Below are 21,659 nucleotides of genomic sequence, written 5' to 3'. Positions count from 1 at the left end.
CAGTCCGTAGCTGATTAACCGCGCTGGAACAAGCAAATACTGGTCAGAATAAAGACACAGGTAGTGGAAAGAAGAAACGTGAGCCTCTGGCCTGCTGGGGCCATTATTCAGGATTATACAGGATCATGATTGTACTGAACCCAAGCAGCCGAGCTCCCCCTGCAAAGGCCTGAGATGAGGCAGCAATGCCTACAGCTGAAAGGCCTGGACTGAGACTCAAGAGCTGTGGGTTTGAGAGCCAGCACTGCCCTTGGCGTGTCCCTCCACATCTCCCAGCTTCGCTTCCTGTATCTGTAAAACGGGGATAATAGTTCTGACCTCTTCTGTAAAGTGTTTTGAATTTTAATGAGGAAAAGCACTATTTACAAAATTTACTTCCTTCTCAAGAAAGCCTTTTTACAAATAAAATAAAATAAAAATGATGTAATGTTTAATGCCACATATCTACCAGGGAAGGAGCATGAATTAACCAGTAAAGCATTGGACTGGGAATATGCAAAATCTGTTCCTCCTCTTGAAAGAAACACTGGGTAAGTACTCTTACAACTCCCGCGAGGTTTCCTCTGTCCACCTAGCCTGAAAGCTTGCCATGGCAGAAAGCTCTGCTTTCTGCTGCACACAATCGTGCGCAATGGGCTGGCATTTCTAGCACTGATAATAGTATTAAGTAATGGGTTCCTTATAACATATTGACAGCAACTTTGGCACTGTAGAAAATGAACATATTTCTCCTTCAACAGCCTTATAATACAAAGAGAGAGAGAAAAGGCAGGATGAGCTAAGAAAATACAAAAGAGGACTTTGTTTAATGTTCACACTTGTAAGAATCTCCCAGAGATTCCTCATCAAGGAAGTGACGGAGCTGGGGCATGAAGCTGGTGAAGTGGGACAGAACAGCACAGCATGCAGTGCAGAAAACATGTAACATCTGCAACCTGTTAAGTCCTCATTTACATGGACGAGGTGAGAGATAGTAGCAGAAATGCTAGAAACTCCAACACAGAAATGACGCTTCCACAAACACTAAGATTGTTCTGCTCACATCTGCCTCAACGACTTCTCAGCTTCATGCATACAGTAGCAAGAAGCAATTCCAGAGCTTTTCTTGACGTTTGTTTGGCAGTGTGTGCTTAGCCGGACATCAGTTAAGCTTCTGCTTTCAGCTTGTCTGTCTGCAAACACGACGACTACTTTCAAACAGCAGAGATTTCTCTAAATTGTGATTAAATGGAATTTGCCCATCAGCAAAATGTTGGCTCTTAGGCAGTGTCCTATAAATCAGCTCTAATTTAAAAATAATCAAGGCAGGAAAACATCTAGAAGCTAAAATTGTAATTCACAAGTTCTAGTGTAGTACTTCAGGTGAACCCAAAACATAAGACCTGCATGTTGCACAAAAGAAGAAACAACATAAAAACTTATTTCTGATTGCTCTTTATCTCATACTAAGAAGAAAATCCACTGTACTGCTTCTGAGGGACACTATCACATAAATTCATTGGGAACTGTTAAGTATAACAGTATAGTTAATGATAACAATAAGAGTGCTTCTACTCACAACAACTGAATGCGCACAACCCCAAAAGCAGGAGGAAGGGGGAACTGGAGGCAGGAAAGGGAATATCTTTCTTAGATACACAGCTTTTAAGCTGGGAGACTAAAATTCCCAGGTGCTTTATACGTTTAACTTCACACACACATAAATGGCCCCAAAGTGGAATGCAGAACATGTTTTCACCTGTACCAGTCAAACTGCACAGTGATTTAACACAAAGTGAGTTATGACATGGAGCTGAAATGAAAGGGAGAAAATCAAGATAATCAAAATAAATATCAACAGTCATGGCAAATATCTTCCCTCATGATGTAATCCTTTTTATAAAGGCAATAGAAAGGAACTTAGTTACACTCCAATTTCATATTGGGCTAGCACTCAGTTTGGAGTCCCAGACACTTCATGGAAAACTACCATAACACAATTCTTGTAGCAAGTGAGTTTTCCAAAAATGTCCCCAATCAAATAGCACTAAGCATCCACTCTGCACAAGCGAGTTCTGACAGACTGATAGACATTTACTCGTAAATATATTGCCTGGTAAAGGAATATTATGATTTCTTTCCATTGCATTTTAGATAGTCTCTTGTATTTATCAAAACATTATCATGAACCATTAACGCAGCGATGGAAGAATGCTAAGTTTTCAAGTTCACGTAAGATTACATGACCTGTACCAGGTCTGAGGGAGTCACAAGAAGGAAGACAAAAGCTATCATATAAAGCCTGGCTGAAGAAGTAACGAAAAAAAGTGAGGTTTGCTTAACCAACCTGATAGCCTTCTACGATGGCGTAACTGGCTGGGTAGATGAGGGGAGAGCAGTGGACATTGTGTACCTTGACTTCAGCAAGGCTTTTGACACTGTCTCCCAGAACATCCTCCTAGGCAAGCTCAGGAAGCGTGGGTTAGACGAGTGGACAGTGAGGTGGATTGAGAACTGGCTGAAAGGCAGAGCTCAGAGGGTTGTCATCAGTGGCGTGGAGTCTAGTTGGAGGCCTGTGGCTAGTGGTGTCCCCCAGGGATCAGTACTGGGTCCCATCCTGCTCAGCTTCTTCATCAGTGACCTGCATGAGGGGACAGAGTACCTCCTCAGCAAGTTTGCTGATGATACCAAGCTGGGAGGACTGGCTGACACACCTGAGGGCTGTGCCGCCCTTCAGAGACACCTGGACAGGCTGGAGAGTTGGGCAGAGAGGAACCTCATGAGGTTCAACAAGGGCAAGTGCAGGGCCCTGCACCTGCGGAGAAATAACCCTAAGCACCAGGACAAGCTGGGGGCTGACCTGCTGGAGAGCAGCTCTGCAGAGAAGGACCTGGGAGTGCTGGTGGATGACAAGTTGACCATGAGCCAGCAAGGTGGCCTTGCGGCCAAGAAGGCCAATGGTCTCCTCGGGTGCATTAGGAAGACTGTTGCCAGCAGGTCGACGGAGGTGATCCTGCCCCTCTCCTCAGCCCTGGGGAGGCCTCATCTCGAGTACTGTGTCCAGTTCTGGGCTCCCCAGGACAACAGAGACATGGAGCTACTGGAGAGAGTCCAGCGGAGGGCTACGAAGATGATCAGAGGGCTGGAGCATCTGCCCTGTGAGGAACGGCTGCAAGAGCTGGGCCTCTTCAGCCTGGGGAAGAGAAGACTGAGGGGGGATCTGATCAATGTGTACAAGTACCTGAAGGGAGGGTGTCAAGGGGACGGGGACAAACTCTTTTCAGTTGTCCCAGGTGACAGGACAAGAGGCAATGGGCAGAAATTGAAGCACAGGAAGTTCCGCCTGAACGTGAGGGGGAATTTCTTCACTGCGAGAGTGACGGAGCACTGGACCAGGTTGCCCAGAGAGGTTGTGGAGTCTCCTTCTCTGGAGATAGTCAAGGCCTGCCTGGATGCAACTCTGTCTACCATACTCTAGGTGACCCTGCTGAGCGGAGAGGTTGGACTAGATGATCTCCAGAGGTCCCTTCCAACCTTACTGATTCTATGATTCTATGAACTGAAGAAACCCTAAGAAACAAAAGCAGGGTGTAATGCTGATTAGAAGATTTTGGATGTGCTGCCTTGAAGATGGCAAACACTACGTACATATCTCACTAAGTAAGAGAGCTTAAGTATCTTCATGCATTAATTACCAAAAAAAAGCTTGATGATGGAGGAAATGAAAGACCAGGTATGGAGCAGGAAGCGTGTTATTCTTCTCCACTGGCAGTTTTCATTCCAAATTACTGAGCACAAGCTAGTTTCAAACATATCAGACCACAGTGAGGCCTACTGTATTATCATGTGGGATGAGGGCTCTACTAAGATGACAGACAGATAAATAATTGGTGAATAAAGTAGTGAAACATTCTGGGGCTATGAAGGCAGAATGATGTATGGAGGAGAGCTAGTAAGAAACTGCTGGAGGTTTCTGAAGAACAAAGGGCAGTAGACGTAGGGAAATTCCACGACCTCAGTGGGCAAGCCGTGTGGCTGCAGTGAAGACAGACCAGGTAGGACTCTCCGAGGAGAGCAGCCTCTTGGTGTCCAGCCTCAGCTGAACAAAGACAAGATGGAGGAACAAAATTGAGCAACAGCTAAGAGCTCTGGACCACCACCCTGGAAAAAGAGACCCTTGGCAAAAAGGCAAGGGAAAGGGGTTAATTATGAGAGCAACCGACAGTCTGTGATACTTCAGATGCTTCTGGAAACACATGGAAGAAGGAACAATAACAAGCGTACAGCAAAGTTATTATTAACCCTCTCTCCGCAAAGTGTTTTTGGTTATTTCAATTGCAAAAGCTAATTACAGTCCTCAAGACATGAAACATCCAAGAGCAGAGGAAGAAGTAAGATGAAGTAACTAGAAATCCAGTCAATAGCACTAACGGGTAATAGATTTTAACAGAAGACAGCGATCAATCACGTCTTTTCTATTAAAAAAAAAAAAAAGCCTTATAATGGTATCATATAACCTCAGAACTGAACACAGTATCTTGCATTTGGCTACTGCATCTTTTCCAGAGAGACAGTCATTTTTCAGCTAAAGAGACGAAGAGCTGAAGAATCCACAACTGCCCTTGGTGTACGGAATGAATAAAGACAAACCTAAGCAAGACTACTGAGCTGCAAAACAAACCCAAAGACAAATGAAACTCAAATGCTCCACTTCCCATAACAATAAAGAGAAAATAAGTCTCTATAAAATCATATCAGCACTTTAACCAACTACACTGAATACATTGTAAGCTTTTATGTAAGTCAATGAGAAAACTGATGTATTTGATAATAAATATGTAGTTTGTTTAAAGTGGCATGCCTAGCTTTGCCTTATTTTTTTCCAGATTGGATGGAGGTGAATACATGGTGTATATACGGCCTTATAAATATATACACCTGTGTGTGTGTGTATATACATGTATTTATATATGTATACACACACACACACATTATATATATATATCTTTTCCACCTTTATCTTGCTAAAACAGACTGGTCAGCTTCATTGATGTTACTAGTGGGCTTTCCTTTCTAACTCTCACATACTATTGCTTTTTGAGGTTGTCAAAACCTAGCCGTGATTCTGAATGTCCCAAAGGAGAAATCTTAATGAAGGTATCAAATGATTTGCAGAAAGTACAAAGAACCATCCTCAGGATATCAAGCTTTCTAAAGATGTCAAAGATACCCCAAACCACTATATTCTCTCTAGGAAAAAACTCAGTTAGTTCATTTGACAGAGTCCCAAAGGTGGTTTGTGTGCTTCAGAGAATACCTAAGAACAGGATAAGAATCCTGACCCCACAGAAGTCAGTAACAAAACTCCGAGTCCAACGTAAACAGGATTTTCCTCAAGTCCTTAGCTTTGAGCCCGTGAGCAGTCTGTGAGAAGCCACCCTGCTGAAGCCATGCTTCTGAAACAAGTAGTCAGCCCAAGAAAGAAAAGCACGAGCAGGGCACTGAAGGGAGGCAAAACAAGGGAATTTGCCATTGGTTGACTGGCCGTGCTCATCCCAGTGCTTCTATTAAAATTTATGCCATCTTTTGTTACACTCACCTGGCTCACAACCTTTTAGTGGGAATTTGGAAGAGGAGAGATTGCTTGCTGGTGAAAAGAAACTGCAAACGTGTTGTGGTAGTGAGGGGCATGCGAGATGGTAGCGATGAACATGCCCAATAGCACCGTCCTGCACTGTTTGCGTCGTGGAGCTATTTACTCCTTAGCAAGGAGAAGGCAAGAGAGAGTCCTCCACTGCCCTGTACCATGATTCTCTTTGGTTTCATAAAGCAAGCAGCCTGACTCCCACTGGCTGACACAGCCAAGACTGGGGGGAAAAAAAATGCAATGCTATGAAATCCCTTTCCTTTGTAAACACCAAATCAGCTTGACAGTGTCCCTTTAAGGGACATGTTAACCTACAGTGTGTTCATTTTAATGCACTAAACTGTTTTTGACTTTGGTCCCAAGGACAGTCCCAGCAAGACTAAAGCCAGGCACTGTTTCTCTAATGAATTGTTTTAAGCAGCAGGTATTTCTGTTTATTCTGGCTTCAAATTAAAACCCGCCCTGGAATATATAGAAACATTCAACACTAACCACTATGGAAAAATGTTTTTAATGTGAGAATTCCTTTTCTTTTCCACCCACATCACACCAACTAGTCTTTCCCCTTTCCTTTGGGATTAATTCTCTGTTGTGACAATATTAGGGAACTGGAATCAGTATTATATAGGAAGGAAGATTTAACTGAACAATACATTGTAGAGGCAACACTGATGAGAACTGTACCTTGCTGAGGACTGGAGGCAACTCAGCTGCACAAGCAAGGAGAAGGTAAAAGTGCACAGTCCGATTATTCAGTGTTTTACACAGAATACGAAAAGATCTAATCTGCTTGGACACATATAATAAGCATCTCATTTGCAAAATCCAGGCATATTCCCAAACATTTTGCTAGTATAAATTCATAAGAAGAAATCAGGGTGTAGCTGTCAAGGAAGAGAAACTGGTTAATAGCACCATAATCCACATCTCTCTCTGACAGTACTTTTCACTCACAGCTCCCTATACACATCTGAAAGGAGGAAATGACTAAGGTAGGAAGCCGGTGGCACAGCGGAAGGATGCTACCTGCACCGCCGCAGTGCAGCAGTAAAACCAGAATCAGAGCCCTGATTTCCCCAGTAACATATCAGCATTTGGAAGACACAAGAAAAAGGTCACAAACTTTAGAAGGATTTGTGACCTTCAGGACCCTCTCAAGAAGGTATCTTTGACTGTCAATTAAAGCCAGCTAGGAGGCAGGAATGTTTTTCACAAAACATGGATTCACCTGTGGAAACAGTCTGGAAAACTGTTTCTCAATCACCTCTGCTTCTTATTTCCAGTTTTCTCCAAGCAGCTATTCCTTCAATTAAACCTACCCATCTGCAGTATATACACTATATCCTGCTGCTTTCTTTTCCCCAACATCAAGCCACAAAAAAGCACATGTGACTGCAGCAGAGGTAAAGACATTTTTAACCAGAGCAATTTAAGGATATTTAAGACACATTCTCATTTTCCATTTCCCAATTCCACACTGCCCCCACTTTTATTATTAGCTGAATACAGGGAAGCTTCAGCTTGGATCTGGGGTAACATGTACACTGAGGAATCAAGGCCAAGCTTTGCCTTGAAATATGCAGGATCATTCCTAACCAACCGTAAAGCTGCTTATTTGGCACCAGCAGTGGAAATATTGAACGAAAGGGGCATTCTCGATCTGCTTATGTCACAGGAAGGTTGGATTCTGACAACGAGCAAGGCTCCAAGCTGCAGCCTGATATTAATAGCTAGACATTAAACCCTCTTTTTGGCTGGCTTAGAGGCAGCTCAGTTGGAACAAAGATTTCTTTGCAGGAAACGTTAGACCTGGTTAAAGTCACATCACGAGAGATGAGTCTGAGCGTGGCAGCAGAACGCAAACCTTTCGACTGCTCTGTGTGTGTGTGTGTCAAGGCTGTGTTACATAAAGCAAACCTCCTGTGCTCAAATTGCAGAGGGTATTGGAGGTCCTAGAAACTGAAGATGTTGAAACACAGTTATTGCAAACGTGTTGCATGCAGGCATACTGTTTTCTTTCTCTACCCTTCCTTTTTGAATTCATTTGTTCTTAGGACTAACTTGCACAAAACAAGTGGGGCAATGAGTATTAACAAACTATTTCTTAAACAAATGTGGTTCTGCTCCTCGAAGCAGCCAGCAGGGTATCACCCCAAAAAAGACATACCTACATATTTTCACCATTTTTGAGCTTGTATCAGCCATTATGTAACCTTCCACACTACCTTGGCAGCTAGGCCGAGAAAACTTGAACGAAGTCCCCAGAGCAACTGGTTTCAGTGAGGGGCCCCTGCCAGAATACAAATACAAACCTCCTGCTGCTGTTTTCTCTCTGTGTCTGCATGGCAGGCAGAGACTCCGGATAGGTTTTTCAATATGGATCTTTTTGAGCACAAATGAACAACTCTTATAAGCCATTTAAGCTTCATAATCCCACTTCTAAGCAACAGCTGGGGCTCAATACTTCCACCCGGGAAAATTTTGCTTGACTATTTCTCACAAGAAAATCCAGGTACTGTCACTGAAAAAATACCTTATCTACAGTGCTCTGAGCACACTTATTTTAGAAAGCATAATCAAATGGATTCTTTATATTCTTTTCAATGTGACTAAGCAACATTAGATTCTGGACTTATATTGCAATAGTCAAGGACATCACACTCCTTTATATGAGAACTACTTAAACCATACAATCTCCTGTAGCTTTGCACTCAAATCTCCGTTTCATAGAGGTAGACAGAAGAATTTAGAATTTAAGTGACTTGCCAAATGTCACAGAATGAGTCAATGCCAGGAGTCTAGAGTCCAGGTACTCTAGCTTATATAGAGCAGCAGCCTTGGCCTCCTAGTTTAGTAGAGTCCCTGCTCACCAGGAAGACATTTCCTCCTTCACAGAATAGCAGTGTACCACAAAGCAATGGCAAACATCATTCATAAGAAGGTACAAAAATACATATGCATCTGGTGAGATCAAGCTTTTCCTATTTAAAAGGGAACTGTAAGGCAGGAAATGAAAGCGAGGTGCTGTTCTGGAGAGAACTTGAGAAGTGGTGTAACCTCAACATCACCTTCAAGACCAAAGGCAATGCTATTCTTTAGACTAGCTTCTCGCTTTCAGGGTAGCCCTCCTGATTTATAGAGGACTATCTGTGGGAGCCAGAGTGAGGAACAGAAACCTGGAAACAATAGAAACAGATGATGCATCAATATAGTCCTTCAAAAGCCAGTAGGCAGCAGCCTACTTCGACCACTGCATTCATATTAAGCCCAGGTAAAAGATAGCTACATTCCTACTTCGACAATCCATATATATATATATATATATATGTATGTATACACACACACATATTTATATATACATATACACACACACACATATATATACATACACACACACAGGGTGCAGAGTAGCAGCCATTAAAAATTAACAGTTTCTGTGTGTCTGACACGTACTTTGTTCTGATTAAGAAGGAAAACTGGAGAATCTTTAGCACAGTTTCAGTTGAGTATTACCAACTCTATGGTGTACCAACAGGGTATGGTGTACCCTGGGTGGACTTTCAAACTGCAGGCCCTGTAACAGTTTTATGACTGAAAAAAACTTCCAAAATATGCTGCCAGTATAAATAACACAGTGGTAAGGGCCTAAATTTGTAGATGGTCTGAGACAACAGCAGTAACTCACCAATTAGTGTATAGAAAATACAACTAGAAATTGATGCTATCAAAATATTTACTTATATCAATAGTGTTTAAGAAAAGTAAGATGGTATTATTGGATAGAGGATTTCATCCTTAAGTGTCAGCTGTGTGTCAGGTAAGTGCCAGATAAGGACACTGGGCTCAGACCAAAGAAACAATTAGTGGGGCACAAAAGAAGCATTAATGAAGGTGCTACAGCTTTGTTGTCACATGGTGAAACTTTCAGGGGAGAAGGAAGGAAAAGCAGGATTGAAGAGAGGAAAGAGACCAGACTGGTTTTGTCCTAGGAACTTTCTAAATATCTTAGAAGCACTACACTAGAAAGAGTAACATTTGAGTTTTTAAGCGTTATTGCTCCAATCTTCCACTTCCTCCACAGGACTGATAATGCGCAGCAAGTCACAGCACAAGAAAGTACTTGGGCGTGTTGTGAAAACAGAAACAAAGTGATAATATTATTTCTTTAGTCATGCTGTCTACGGTAATATCATTCCCTGAATAGAGATCTTCAGCAATACTCTATTTAAAAAGGGAAAGAGCTTTCACCTTAGTCAGCATTTGTTAAGTGACAGTACCTGTCTTCCATCAGCTTCTCTCTTTTTTCATTATTTCTTTACTGTACCTTACCAGCATCATCTCCAGATACAGGTACATAGCATAAACACTTCCTCAGGGGAAGCGTGTTTTCCATCGGACACTGAATATAGGCATTGTGAGGAATTCCCATTGGAAATCCTGGACATACACTTGGCCTTGTTAATGTCTGAGAAGAAAATGCACGTATTTTTCAGCTCTGTGTTTCCTCAATTCATCTCTCATGGATTACTCTCCATACCACTGTGAAGGAAGGATCTGTGTTCTGAGATGAAACTTCTACAGGCAGGCTGAGAGATGCTGCTGGAATGGTTGTCCGCACTTTCCGTTGAACTTCCCTTACTGGCTACTATTTGTTAACGCAGCATCCCCCAATCTGAGTGGCACTCTGAACACTGGAGTTTCAGATCAGTTGAAACTCAGGATTCACTATGAGTTTACTGAGAATGTAGGAAAAGCAGCAGCTTGGCTTTGAGACAAGTCTGTAAATAATCATACAATAACTGTGGAGAGGATGATGATTTTTGCCTCTAAATACTGTTGCTACTGTAGTGATTAAATAAACTGCCAGAAGATGTAGTGGAGGTTATGGTTACCTAGGTAAAATAAATAAATAAATAAAATACTTACTAGGTGGGAGATAAGGGCACCATGTATCCAGGACTTGGATATAATTAAAGGCAGTAACAAAGTAGAAGGCAGAAAAGAAGATTTCTCTAACTTGGCTTTCCTAAAATGAGGCATTCTTCTCTGGTGTCTGAATACTTGTTTGATCTGGGAGTGTTATGCAGGTTAATACAATACATTCATTAGTTAACAGATTCTTGTCTTGGGTGAGACCACTGAAAGAAACATTATACAGACACCCAAAAGTCAATTTCTCAATCTCCAACTATCTAATTCTACATCTGCTCCAAAAAAATAGGAAGATTTAAGATTACTTCCTGACCTCAGAGACTTCCAGTGCTTAAAAGGAGTTAATATTGAATGGCTCATTTATAGTTCATATCCTGCTCAACCAATTCGTATTTGTATGGTAGAGGCATCCAAAATAGCAAATCAGCATTAGAACAAACCAAGGAATGAACCCAGAAAGCTCCTCTCAGCATAGAGTTGGCTATAAAAATACTCTCCTCCTACGTCTTTGACTTACCCACAGTGTCACAAGGCTCGTCTTTGTGTACGCAGAAATCTGTCCTAGAAAGAAAAACATAATAGAAGTGAAGTGTATCCAGTGCCCCCAGACCGCAGGCTAGGAAAAAAGCAGTGCTGCATGACTCATATTCTGGGTGTCAAGGTTTTTAACTGCTCTGCAATTTACACGATGACAGCACAGATAGCACTGACTGCTACTCAAGATTACAAGCAATTATGCTGATCAGTTCCACATACTACTGTCCAACTTAACAGACTTAAGATTTAACATGCAAGAGTACTGCCATATCACATAAAAGACTATCTCATTCCTATGATGTCAGACTGTCAATAACTGGATTAAAGCAGAACCACTCGTTTTCACAAGAGGACTGTAATAAAATGAAGCAGACATAGTGATGCAATAACACTATCAAAAAATGGGAGGAGGGGTCATGTGGGGATATTGCCTGGTGACACTGAGCTAAGTCCTGAGAACTAAGCTGGATCATGCATGCCCACAAATTCTCAGTCCTTTAATCTTGCTCTACTTAAACAGAAAACTAGACACAAGAAAGAAGCAGGACTAAACATATGGAAAGACAGACACAGGGAAAAACAAAGCAGAATCCAAGATTGGACAGGTAAGAGATAGGTGAACTGCATTCAGTTAAACATACTACAGCCAGATTTACCGTTTTATGATTTGAATCTAGCAGCAGACAGATTTAAGAGACTGGACTCTGTTACCCCCTCCCACACATTTCATCCAGTCTCCCCAGATCCTATCAAGGCAGGAACAGATACTACGTATGGCACTGTACCTAGACCTCAGCCAGGGCTCTATGAAACTGCATGTTACATAGAAACAGAATAAAAAAACAACCTTAAACCTCGCAGTCTAAGTAACATCATGTAATGTGAGAAGATTTTATAAATGAGTTCCCTTGTGAGAGAATGGCAAGTGTGGGAGGAAAAGTATTTTATAACTAAAATAATGGTTTGGGTACATTTCAACAAGCACTTAGACAGTCATCACCGAACTTTCAGGAGCTATCTTTACCAGACCTGCTTTGCAGTGCCACCCACTCTGAAGAGGAGCTGCAGGAAAGTGTCACATACTAGAACAAATCTTAAGTTCCTCAACCCAAGGGAAATCTCTATGCTTATGCTTTCCTCACCCTAAAGAGAGGTTAGCAAGTGAATCATACTAATAGATTTTGAGTGTGCGGTTTAAAATGTCTAAGTCACAGGTGGGATTTTAAGTTTAGCAGTTTGGCAGGGGGGATTATGGAGAATTGAAAGCATCTTTTTCCTGAAGAAAAATGCAAAAGTAGGGTTTACAGGAAAAGGGCTTTAAGGCCCAGTTCTCAGGCTGAAGAGCTCAACCCCTTCACACAACCAACCTCTTCTGAAAACCACAAATCAAATTGGCAAGGGCTTAGAAGGGAGGGGAACAAGAGCTGGTAACAGCTCTTGTTAAGCAGACACTGAAAACTAACCATACTTCAATACAGAAAAGCTATGATAGCAATTATCCAAGTGTTAAAAAAAAAAATCATATAGGGACAAAATCAAATCGGAAGCTGTGACCACACACTGGCCCCAACTTTAATTTTTCACAGCAGCCTTACTGTGTCTTGACACCTTGGCATTCCAGCTGTTCCAAAGACAACTAATAATCTCCTGATGGTGCTGGCACAGACATGCTTGCCCAACTCTCAGAGCCAACTTGATGGAGGTTTATTTAAGGACTTACTATGTTATATAAACTGGTAAATCAAACAGATGCTTTTCTCGTGACAACAGATAGCTGAACTATTAGTAGACGGCAGGAAGCCATCGCTAGAAAAGCATCTCTCCTCAGGGGAGTGCTCTCCTTGCACTCTGTGTTCTACACTGAAAGGTGTCTGGCAGTTTCAGGCAGCTTCATGGAGAAATTACTACCATGTCGTAAAACTAGGGTCTTGTACATCTGCCAGCACAACTTGCAGACTCTACTATGGAGGCGAAACAATCCTTATCTGTAAAGAGAATACCCTGATGCTGTCTGATTAGGGAAGGATTTGAAACAGGGCAGCATGAAGAACACAGTGGTCCAATTTACTGCAGGTAGGCCAGCAACTATAAAGCCTCCTTAGCCCACCCTTTAAATTGTCCTAAACACAAATCCAAGAGGTGCTGCCCTTCTATTCAAGTATCTTGTATCAAAATGCTAGGCTTTAAAATATCCTGACCTTTTGTAAGTTTTACCTACCCCCTTTCCAGGAAATCTCTGGGGGGACCAAAGACAGTAAAGGCATCAAGAGATATCTTCCATCTCACCTGTGGACGAGTCATGCCAGTGAGGTAAGATGGCCCTGTTATGGTACTGAAACTATTCTCCTTTAAAAAGATTTTAGTCACAGGGCTCTCTCTAGAACATTTTTCAGTTTCTTTATGTTTGTGCTTTTAAAGTAACAGAGCTGACAAGGATGATACTATAATGAATCTCCAGGGACATATAAAAGATATCTTAACATTCATGACATGTGGAGAGGATTCCTATCACTAACACTACAGTTTTGTTAGCAGGATCCTTTAAAGAGTATGTTGAAATAAGACGCTTGTTCCAGGAGCTGCAGTTCAAATCCAAGGCCAAATTTGACCTTATCACACTAAGTATTGGATAATGTATTAAAATCACAGGCTGTAGCAGTGAGGCAAATTTCCTCCTCACTTTTAGCTACTGGCTGAATCAAGCAGTACATGTGTGTTCTGATCTTTCAGGGACCTGTGAAATTCTCAATCATCATCATTTATCTTATTATGAAGAGTGTTTCCATTAGCAGAATTAAACAATACTTCTGAAAAATGACAATAAGTTGGTTTTTTGTTCAATAAAAAGAGCCAAAAGAGAGGAACTCAGAACTCCTCCTAAAGTCACTCTTCCATCTGGCTCACACAAACTGGAAAAAAATACCTAACTGTGCTCAGCTAAATTCTGCAATTCAAGTCCTTCCTGTAAGAAAGGAGAACAGCAGTTGAACTGTGAAACATGAATACGAAGTATTCTGTTTAATAGCCACCTCTCAATATCCTTCAAATGACATTTTTTGACCAGTTCAGCTGTCCAGGGTCATAAAGCTAATGGGCAGAGAAACTGGAATAGCCAGAAACCTGCCCACCAAACTTTGCACATTCATGTATACATTCAGGAGCACTATGTGCCCAGCTCCCTGAATGCATATGTAACTGCTTATTTGCCTATATAGAACAGAGGCTTCAGAAAGACGGAGAGGGGTGAATAGACTGAAACTGGAATAACTACAGCGGTATGGCAGGAAAAAAACAAGTCTTCGCTTAATGACAGGCTTGAATTCTGTTCATTTCAGTGTTGTGTTGTTCTTTACTCTGCTATCACATCACCAACAGCCTACCAAGCACTCCACATGCCTAAAACCAGGAGCTGGGGAGAACATCAGAATGTCTGAAGATTTCCTGAGGAATGCAAAAGACAGAACATCAACAGAGAGAATGTGTTTTAAATGAGACATGCTTCTAAGAGCACTAAGATACAGATTCTGCAGACAGAAGTTTTTCTGGTCAGTTGCCCACTAAAATATAAAGGACATCATCTGTAGATGCCAGAGATCTGAATTTTTTCAAGTGCACAAACAGAATCTGAAAAAGGGAAATCTGATGATTATAAAGACCACAGCACTGTAGCCAAACCCTCATGGCTGAAACAGACTTTTCCCACTGTCTCCTTTATTTATTGAACTGGGCAGTGGTATATCTTGTTTCACAGACACAGTGTGCTTCTTACTTGCAAGCAGATACTATCAAAATCCTACAGCAGGGATATTTCCACCTAGGAGGTCATTTACTTTTGCATACAAATGAGTATATGGGGTACATCAGATAGAGGTGAAGTTCTCAAAAGCAAGTGTGCCTTTGTGTTTCAAATGAACACAGTCAGATTAGAAACAGTGGGATTTCTTTAGAGGTTGACCCCAAAGAATCTATTTCTAGTCCTAAAGCAGTTGCAGCTGGCAAAAATTCAGCTTCTACTTTTTCACACACACACACCACACACACTTCCAAAGCCAAGAGTAGAAACCTCATTTCCCTGACACAAGAATCAGGCCTTGTTGGGCCAGCAGTCTTCCAAGCAACACGATGCCCTTTTTGTGTAGGAGCAGGGATAGGTTAGGATGACTAGACAAAACAAGAAGGAAGGAAGAAGACAAGTATGCACTGCTGGCCTATCATACAGGATAACTGCTGCTCCTCTATAAAGCAATTGTGATCCCTTGCCTATACTTTCTCACAGAATCTGAGCCTAGTTTCTAACCTTATGGAAGCTGTACTTCTCCAGCTATTCTGACTGCAAAACCCCCCAAATCCACTGAATCCAGAGACCACCTCTACAATTCCTTCTCAAGTGCCTGAGTCCAACTCATTTAGCCTGACATTCTGCATTCAATTTTACAAGCTGCAGAGAGAATGCACAGATCAAATGCTCTGTTCATTCCCCCCACCCTGTGCCTAGAGCACATCAGAGGAGATTCCGTATGCCTTGCTTGTCATGCAGGACAACTGGATGCCCAGATGAGTTTAACAAAAATGTTAGTTATTTATTTAGGCCATGATTCAATAAAGCACATGCTTAACTATAACCAGGATGTGCAGCCCATTAACTTCAAAGGAACTATTCACCCTGTCTAAAATGTTAAGTATCTGCTTAAGTGCTTGGCTGGACTACCCTGAATACAGAGGAGAGAGAAGGATTTGGGAGAACTGCGCGTATTTTGTTAAGTTGCATTCTTATGAACTTCACCAGCCCCATGCCAAGCTCACTAGTTAGGCAGTCCACTTTTACTGAACACTCACCAAAATCCCATAGATAGTTTGCGATGTGACTATTAACACTTGAGATAAATACAATTTGCATGGCAGGTAATGCAAAAACATGCATTTCTACTTACATTGTTGGCAGGGAAAAAAAGGATGAGAAGGGTGAAAATATTGAACTGCAGCACATATAGTTCCTGTCTCAAACTGGGGAAGCAGGGTAGGAAGCACTGTCTTTTCTAGCATATGCAGCAGTCATCTTATTCATACTCTATTTTTGTGCTCATTTCAATTATTTAGCGAATGACAATGAATTCTTAATTTACATTCTAAAGTATGCAATTAATTTAAAAGACCACAGATTTGCTACTCTACATTTTGGGTGACTGTGGGGACAGAGGACTTGTATTGTATTCTGAGGATGAGCTTAGGTGCTGAAGTTGGAGGAAAACAAGATTACAGGTTAAGGTGGCAACATCCTTCTGCTTTATTGTATCTAGGCCATACCCTGATACACTGTATTTGATACATCAACAGGCTGGGCTGCAGGCCGCAAAAGATTTTGCCAAAATATTCACACGCAGATTATTTCATGTCTAAAGTAAATACAGTAGCTTTCAAATATACAAATTAAGAGTGAGAGCTCCAACTTGTGTTAGAGGAGAGGTGTTAAAAGTGGTTATTTCCTAATGCAAGGAGAGAGAAAAATAATTTATAGTATCTGTCTCTCTCTTTCCCTAGGCAGTAACTCTCATCATTTCTCCCCTCTACTAACAGGGTGTCTGCTCTGCAGGTACCAACTACTTCTCCTCTCATACAGTACATCTGATGCATATCTAATTACACTCAGAGCAGTTTTCTCAGCTCGTCTATATGTTTGCAGTCCATTGTTTCCTTCTTCTACAAAGCAGAGCTTGTGCTCTAAAACTTGTCTTTCGTTTTTTTTTTTTTTTTTTTTTTTTTTTTTTTTCCCAGTTATAGTAATTAGGCTAACAAAAAAGCATCACTTGAGCCTTGCCGGTGTCCTCAGATGATCATGACTATGACAACGCTCCAATTCAAAAGCAGAGATATTTTTGTAAAACATCGTACATATACACAGAAACAAGACAAATCACTTTCATCTGAGGCAACTAAACAGTATGTAGCAGCAAATGTATCATCATCAGTGTATTCTTCTTGAATTACTAGCAGACCAGGTAACTTCATCATTGACTATGGCCCATTACTGGTCAGAGTAATAAACCTGACTCACAATACCTGGTTACAAAAACAGCAGCATCCACAGGTGGGGTGTCATCCCTCGCACCAGGAACCTGGTTGTTACCAAGGTATTTTGCTCCACCATATTCTTCATTTTGCCAGTGACAAAAGCTCTCCAGAGATCTCTCTCCATGATGCCCAATAGACAATTTTGCCTTTTGGAAGGAAAGGGATTCAAAAGAAGAACGGTTAGTCACTGTATTTATATAAAGCACTAAACCTCTGGTGAAAAATCAGAGGCTCAAAAGATATAGATATGAAAAATGCAAAAAGTTTCCCTTGAGTGAGTGAACTAGAGACTTTTGGATCCACAGAACAAACTCCATCAGCTGGCAGCAGTCACAAGCATCAAATGCAGAATTACATTCAAAAGACGCATGAGCCTGGAAGTTGTGTTTTGTAAACCAGAACCGTGTAGTTTTTTCATCTAACAATTCCTGAAGCAGGTCTGCAACTCTCAGCAAAGATTTACGAGGAAGGCTAAAATGATGATAATTCCTTTTTCTCCCATGGCTTCCTATCTTTCCCACCTTTAACACTGCCTGGTGTAGAATGGCAGGCACTGGTTTTATTTTGTATGTCACACATGGCCAGACATCCCCCAGATCTTGCCCATACAGCACAGGGATCCTGCTCTGCCCATGGAACTACAGCAGTAAAACTGTAACAGCAGTGTAAAACAGGTCAAGACTCACAGGACGGTTTCGAAGCAGGACTAGCTTGGTCACTCGAATGTTGACTTTAATTCCAAGGCTTTGATGTTGAAACATGTTGTACACCTGTCAAAAATCAAAGCAAATATCCTCAGAACATTAGTAATAATCACAAAACTTAGTGATAGTTCCAGGAACCAAGTGAGTTATTTCCATCCTTCAAAAAACTTTCACAAAACAAGAACACACAGACTATGTTACTACACTCAAGAAAAAAGAGAATTTTTAAGAGCTACTGTGTTACCGCTTGAACAGTTCCTCATACTATAAGATAGCTAAGATACCTGCAAAAATATCATACATCTGTTCCTACTGCATAGTATCTGGCTTCATCAGCTGACCAATCAGTCACTCACTAATCCAAGCAAGATTCAGCATTCAGCTACAGAAACAGCAAAATAGAAAAAAAACAGAATCAAAGCAAAAAAACCTCCTCCAAGCTAGCTGCAGAAAGAAAAGTGTTTTTAACAAGAATAATCAGAAGAAGTAGGGTTGCTGAACAATGAAGGAGAGAAATATTCCAAAGGAACTCTAAACATAAACCGGAGTCTCAGGAACATAGACATATATTCGGAAGCATCCAACTAATATAGATCTTCAGTATTTAAACATCAGAGATATCTGAACTCAAGATGAAATAATGGTGTGTTTTAGACTTCAGGAAATAGAATGGAAAAGCAATTTCCCTCTGTTATTTTCATATCTTATATAAGAGAATAGTAATAAGGCAGCACATAATGACACAAGCCTCAGGAAATACAAAAATAGTACCGGAAACTACCTTACTACTTTCTCCAGATTTTGCATTCCAGCTCTGATACTTCACCTCATTTTTATAGGTTAGAACATAACATTTTTAATTGATGCCAGAATTTTATTCCACCCATTTCACTGCGTACAATTGCTTTGACTAGACCATATGAAAAAATGTGAGAGAGGGGTTGATATTAGAAAGGTTTAAAATACCCCACAATAACTTTGGGATGAGTACTGCATTTCCTACTCAGACAAACAATCAAAATCACTGAAGAAAGACTCTTGATTAATGGCAGCAGGATTTGGCCCAGATAAGCTATATTCATTATCCATGTCTCATTTGGTTAGAAATATCACAGAGGCTAGAAAAAAATACAGCACTACAGGTCAACTCACTTCAACAAACTCAAGGCATGAATATATTTCTGACATCATATTTTCAAATTCTGGTATTTTTCCTATTTGTATAAATACTCAAGAACATGCTCAGTTTAAGAATGTTCTTAATCACTTTAGTGTTTGGGGTGTGGATTTAAGCATACAATTAAATGTTTCCTTTAATCCAGGCACAAATTGCAAGACAGACACCACTCAGTATTTGACCCATTGACCTTCAGTATAAGCACAGAAAGTCATTTATCTTCCCTGCAGCTGGTGTACAAATGCCTACAAGTGCTGGTACTACTTACTTAGCTCAGGCATATGTTGGTGGAGTAGTTAAGGCCTCTCACTACAGACTTGGGGGATAAACTGACATTTGCAGGGAAGGGCTCTGTCAGTTGACCTATCTGCAAATGCAACCTCCACTCTCAGCTGAGAGGGCTGATGGGGCACCACCATGCTAATCAAGTCGATCTCTCACATACCATTTCACAGACCAGGAAATGCTTGCTAGGATATTGTGATGGATCCCTTTGATTTGTCTATCTTACTGCTAGCTCTGAGGATCCCATAAAATTTCTATCCATTTATGAGTGCGCAGTACTTATGTCCTTATTATTACACTGACTGAACGATAGTTGTCTTTCCATTAGAGCAAACAAGCTGCTTGCCTCCAGATCTATCACAGAAAAACTGAAACACCACTGACTTCAAAACATGGAGTTTTCATTGGTAAAAATTTGCGTGGAGAGCACCAGATGCTGAGGAATGCAGTATTTGCTAAGGTTCAGCATTTTGAAGTTTGTCAGCCCTATTTTTTTTTCCCCCTCTGGTGCCCCTTCCACTCCAAAGATATCTTCGACTGTATTCACATCCATCAGTGATTTCAGAAGAGCAGGACCCTGCTGGCAGCAGGGACAACTGGATACTAATCCAAAAAGACACTAGGCATGCAAAAGGGGCTTTACTTTGCTTGTTTATCCAAGCTTTGTTTGCTTATTTTCTTAAATGGAGCCCAAAGGAGTTCCAGATGCAGGGCAGTTTGTACTGCCTAGCAGGAACAATAGCCTCCGTCCCTCTCCTAACAAAGCCTGGCTGGTGCAAGGACTGCTCTACTTCAGTACAGCTAAAGCATTCCAACGAGATGCCACCCAGAGAAGAGACAGACCCTTTCTAATCAGATTTTTGCTTCAGCCAACTCTACTTCCATCCCCCACTCCAAATGCCTCAGAGTTTGCAGCAGACTTTTCCGTCCATGTGGTCTGACTGGATTGAAAAGGCAGATATTTCCTTCAATGCAGTCAAACCGGTTCTTAGACACTGTAATTACTGCTTTAATGTGTGTACAGATAAACACACTGTAACTTGCCTGACACCACTGTCTTGGACTAACAGACTCCAATAATGACAGGTTGCTGATTACCACTGCAGCACAAACCCAGGTGTATTGGCAAGAAGTGCTTTTGTTAATGATCTAGGATAGCATGCTGGATTTTGAAGACACATCTGTGTAGGCAATACAGGCAATACATATTCTGGCTGTGTCTACCAGTTTAACTACAAGGCCATATTTTTAAGTAGATGATTTATTAACAGCAAAAGGCTAGAAAGCACAACAGCTAGAACCCACATGTTGAAGTAAAAAAATTCTTAATGAAGTTTAAAGACTTTTTTGCAGAGATGCATGCACAGTTGCCAGAAGATCAGTAATCCAAATATTTTTTATTTCATGCAACTCTGCACTATATCTGAAGTGTGATCGTAAGCTCAGCCAAAGACATTAGCATTGTGATTTAAGATGGTGCAGCACCAGAACTATACGACACTGTCGAAATATCACATTTACAATTGCTGATCTTCTATGAAGCAAGCTGAAGAGTGGAGAGACATCTCCAGCTTCTTCTGCCTTCAACAATTGTTCTATTCTTTCTCCAATCAGCAAAAAGCTCTTTGCAAGGTCTTTTGCAGAAAGGTCTACATAGGTTCAAGTGAGAACTATTCACCCCCACTCACAAATAAACCTGTCTTCCAAAACAGTCTAAGATCTCCCAGTAAATTAACAAGAAAACTGACTTGAAAGTGCGCCTGCAAACTGGTCTGCACAAGCAAACATCACCATCTGAACAGCCCTCATCCACCAATCAAATGAATACAGGATGGATACAGAAGGCTATCAGTTATGCCTCCTTTTTGATTCTTATGACAGAACAGCATTCAGCCTTAAAGTAACTATAATACATCAATACCAAAAAAATGTAGACTTCCCCGGAGAATAGTTTTCCAGGAAGTGAAAGGGGGCTTGTAGCTTTCTTCACATCTTTACAGTATTCTTCTACCAAAACGACATTTATCACCCTGCACCTGTTACAGTTGCCTACAAGCCTCTCTAGTACATCAAACCGCACCAAAGCGATGCCATGACTTTTGGAGTATGAATGGTATTTGTCACTGTCTCACTGGACATGGGGCACACTGGTATAAGCAACACAAATGCACTAAAATTTACATGCTAGTATAATATCTTGCCCTGCGCTAAGAATTGTGGAAATAGCTATCCTTTCAAATGAAAACGAAACTGTCCCAAGTCACAGTGTTCAAGGCTAGAAGGAACCTCAGTGAGAACAACACCAGCCCCTAAATGACCTGACCAAGAA

At 41.2% G+C, this 21,659-nt stretch overlaps 1 protein-coding gene across 1 annotated transcript in view; it reads right to left on the bottom strand.

Moving 5' to 3' along the window:
* ADAMTS17 (ADAM metallopeptidase with thrombospondin type 1 motif 17) overlaps nt 1–21,659 on the bottom strand; it is a 197,284-nt gene that overhangs the window by 141,649 nt on the left and 33,976 nt on the right. Inside the window, exons 5-7 of the mRNA XM_062583699.1 lie at nt 17,851–17,934; nt 17,153–17,310; nt 11,076–11,119 (exon numbers count right to left, since the gene is read on the bottom strand). Coding sequence (XP_062439683.1) covers nt 11,076–11,119; nt 17,153–17,310; nt 17,851–17,934 — 286 coding nt within the window. The remainder of the gene's footprint in view (nt 1–11,075; nt 11,120–17,152; nt 17,311–17,850; nt 17,935–21,659) is intronic.

The sequence above is a fragment of the Rhea pennata genome, chromosome 10 (genome assembly GCF_028389875.1).
Source record: "Rhea pennata isolate bPtePen1 chromosome 10, bPtePen1.pri, whole genome shotgun sequence".
NCBI lineage: Eukaryota > Metazoa > Chordata > Aves > Rheiformes > Rheidae > Rhea > Rhea pennata.
This window is presented reverse-complemented; position numbering and strand designations above follow the sequence as displayed.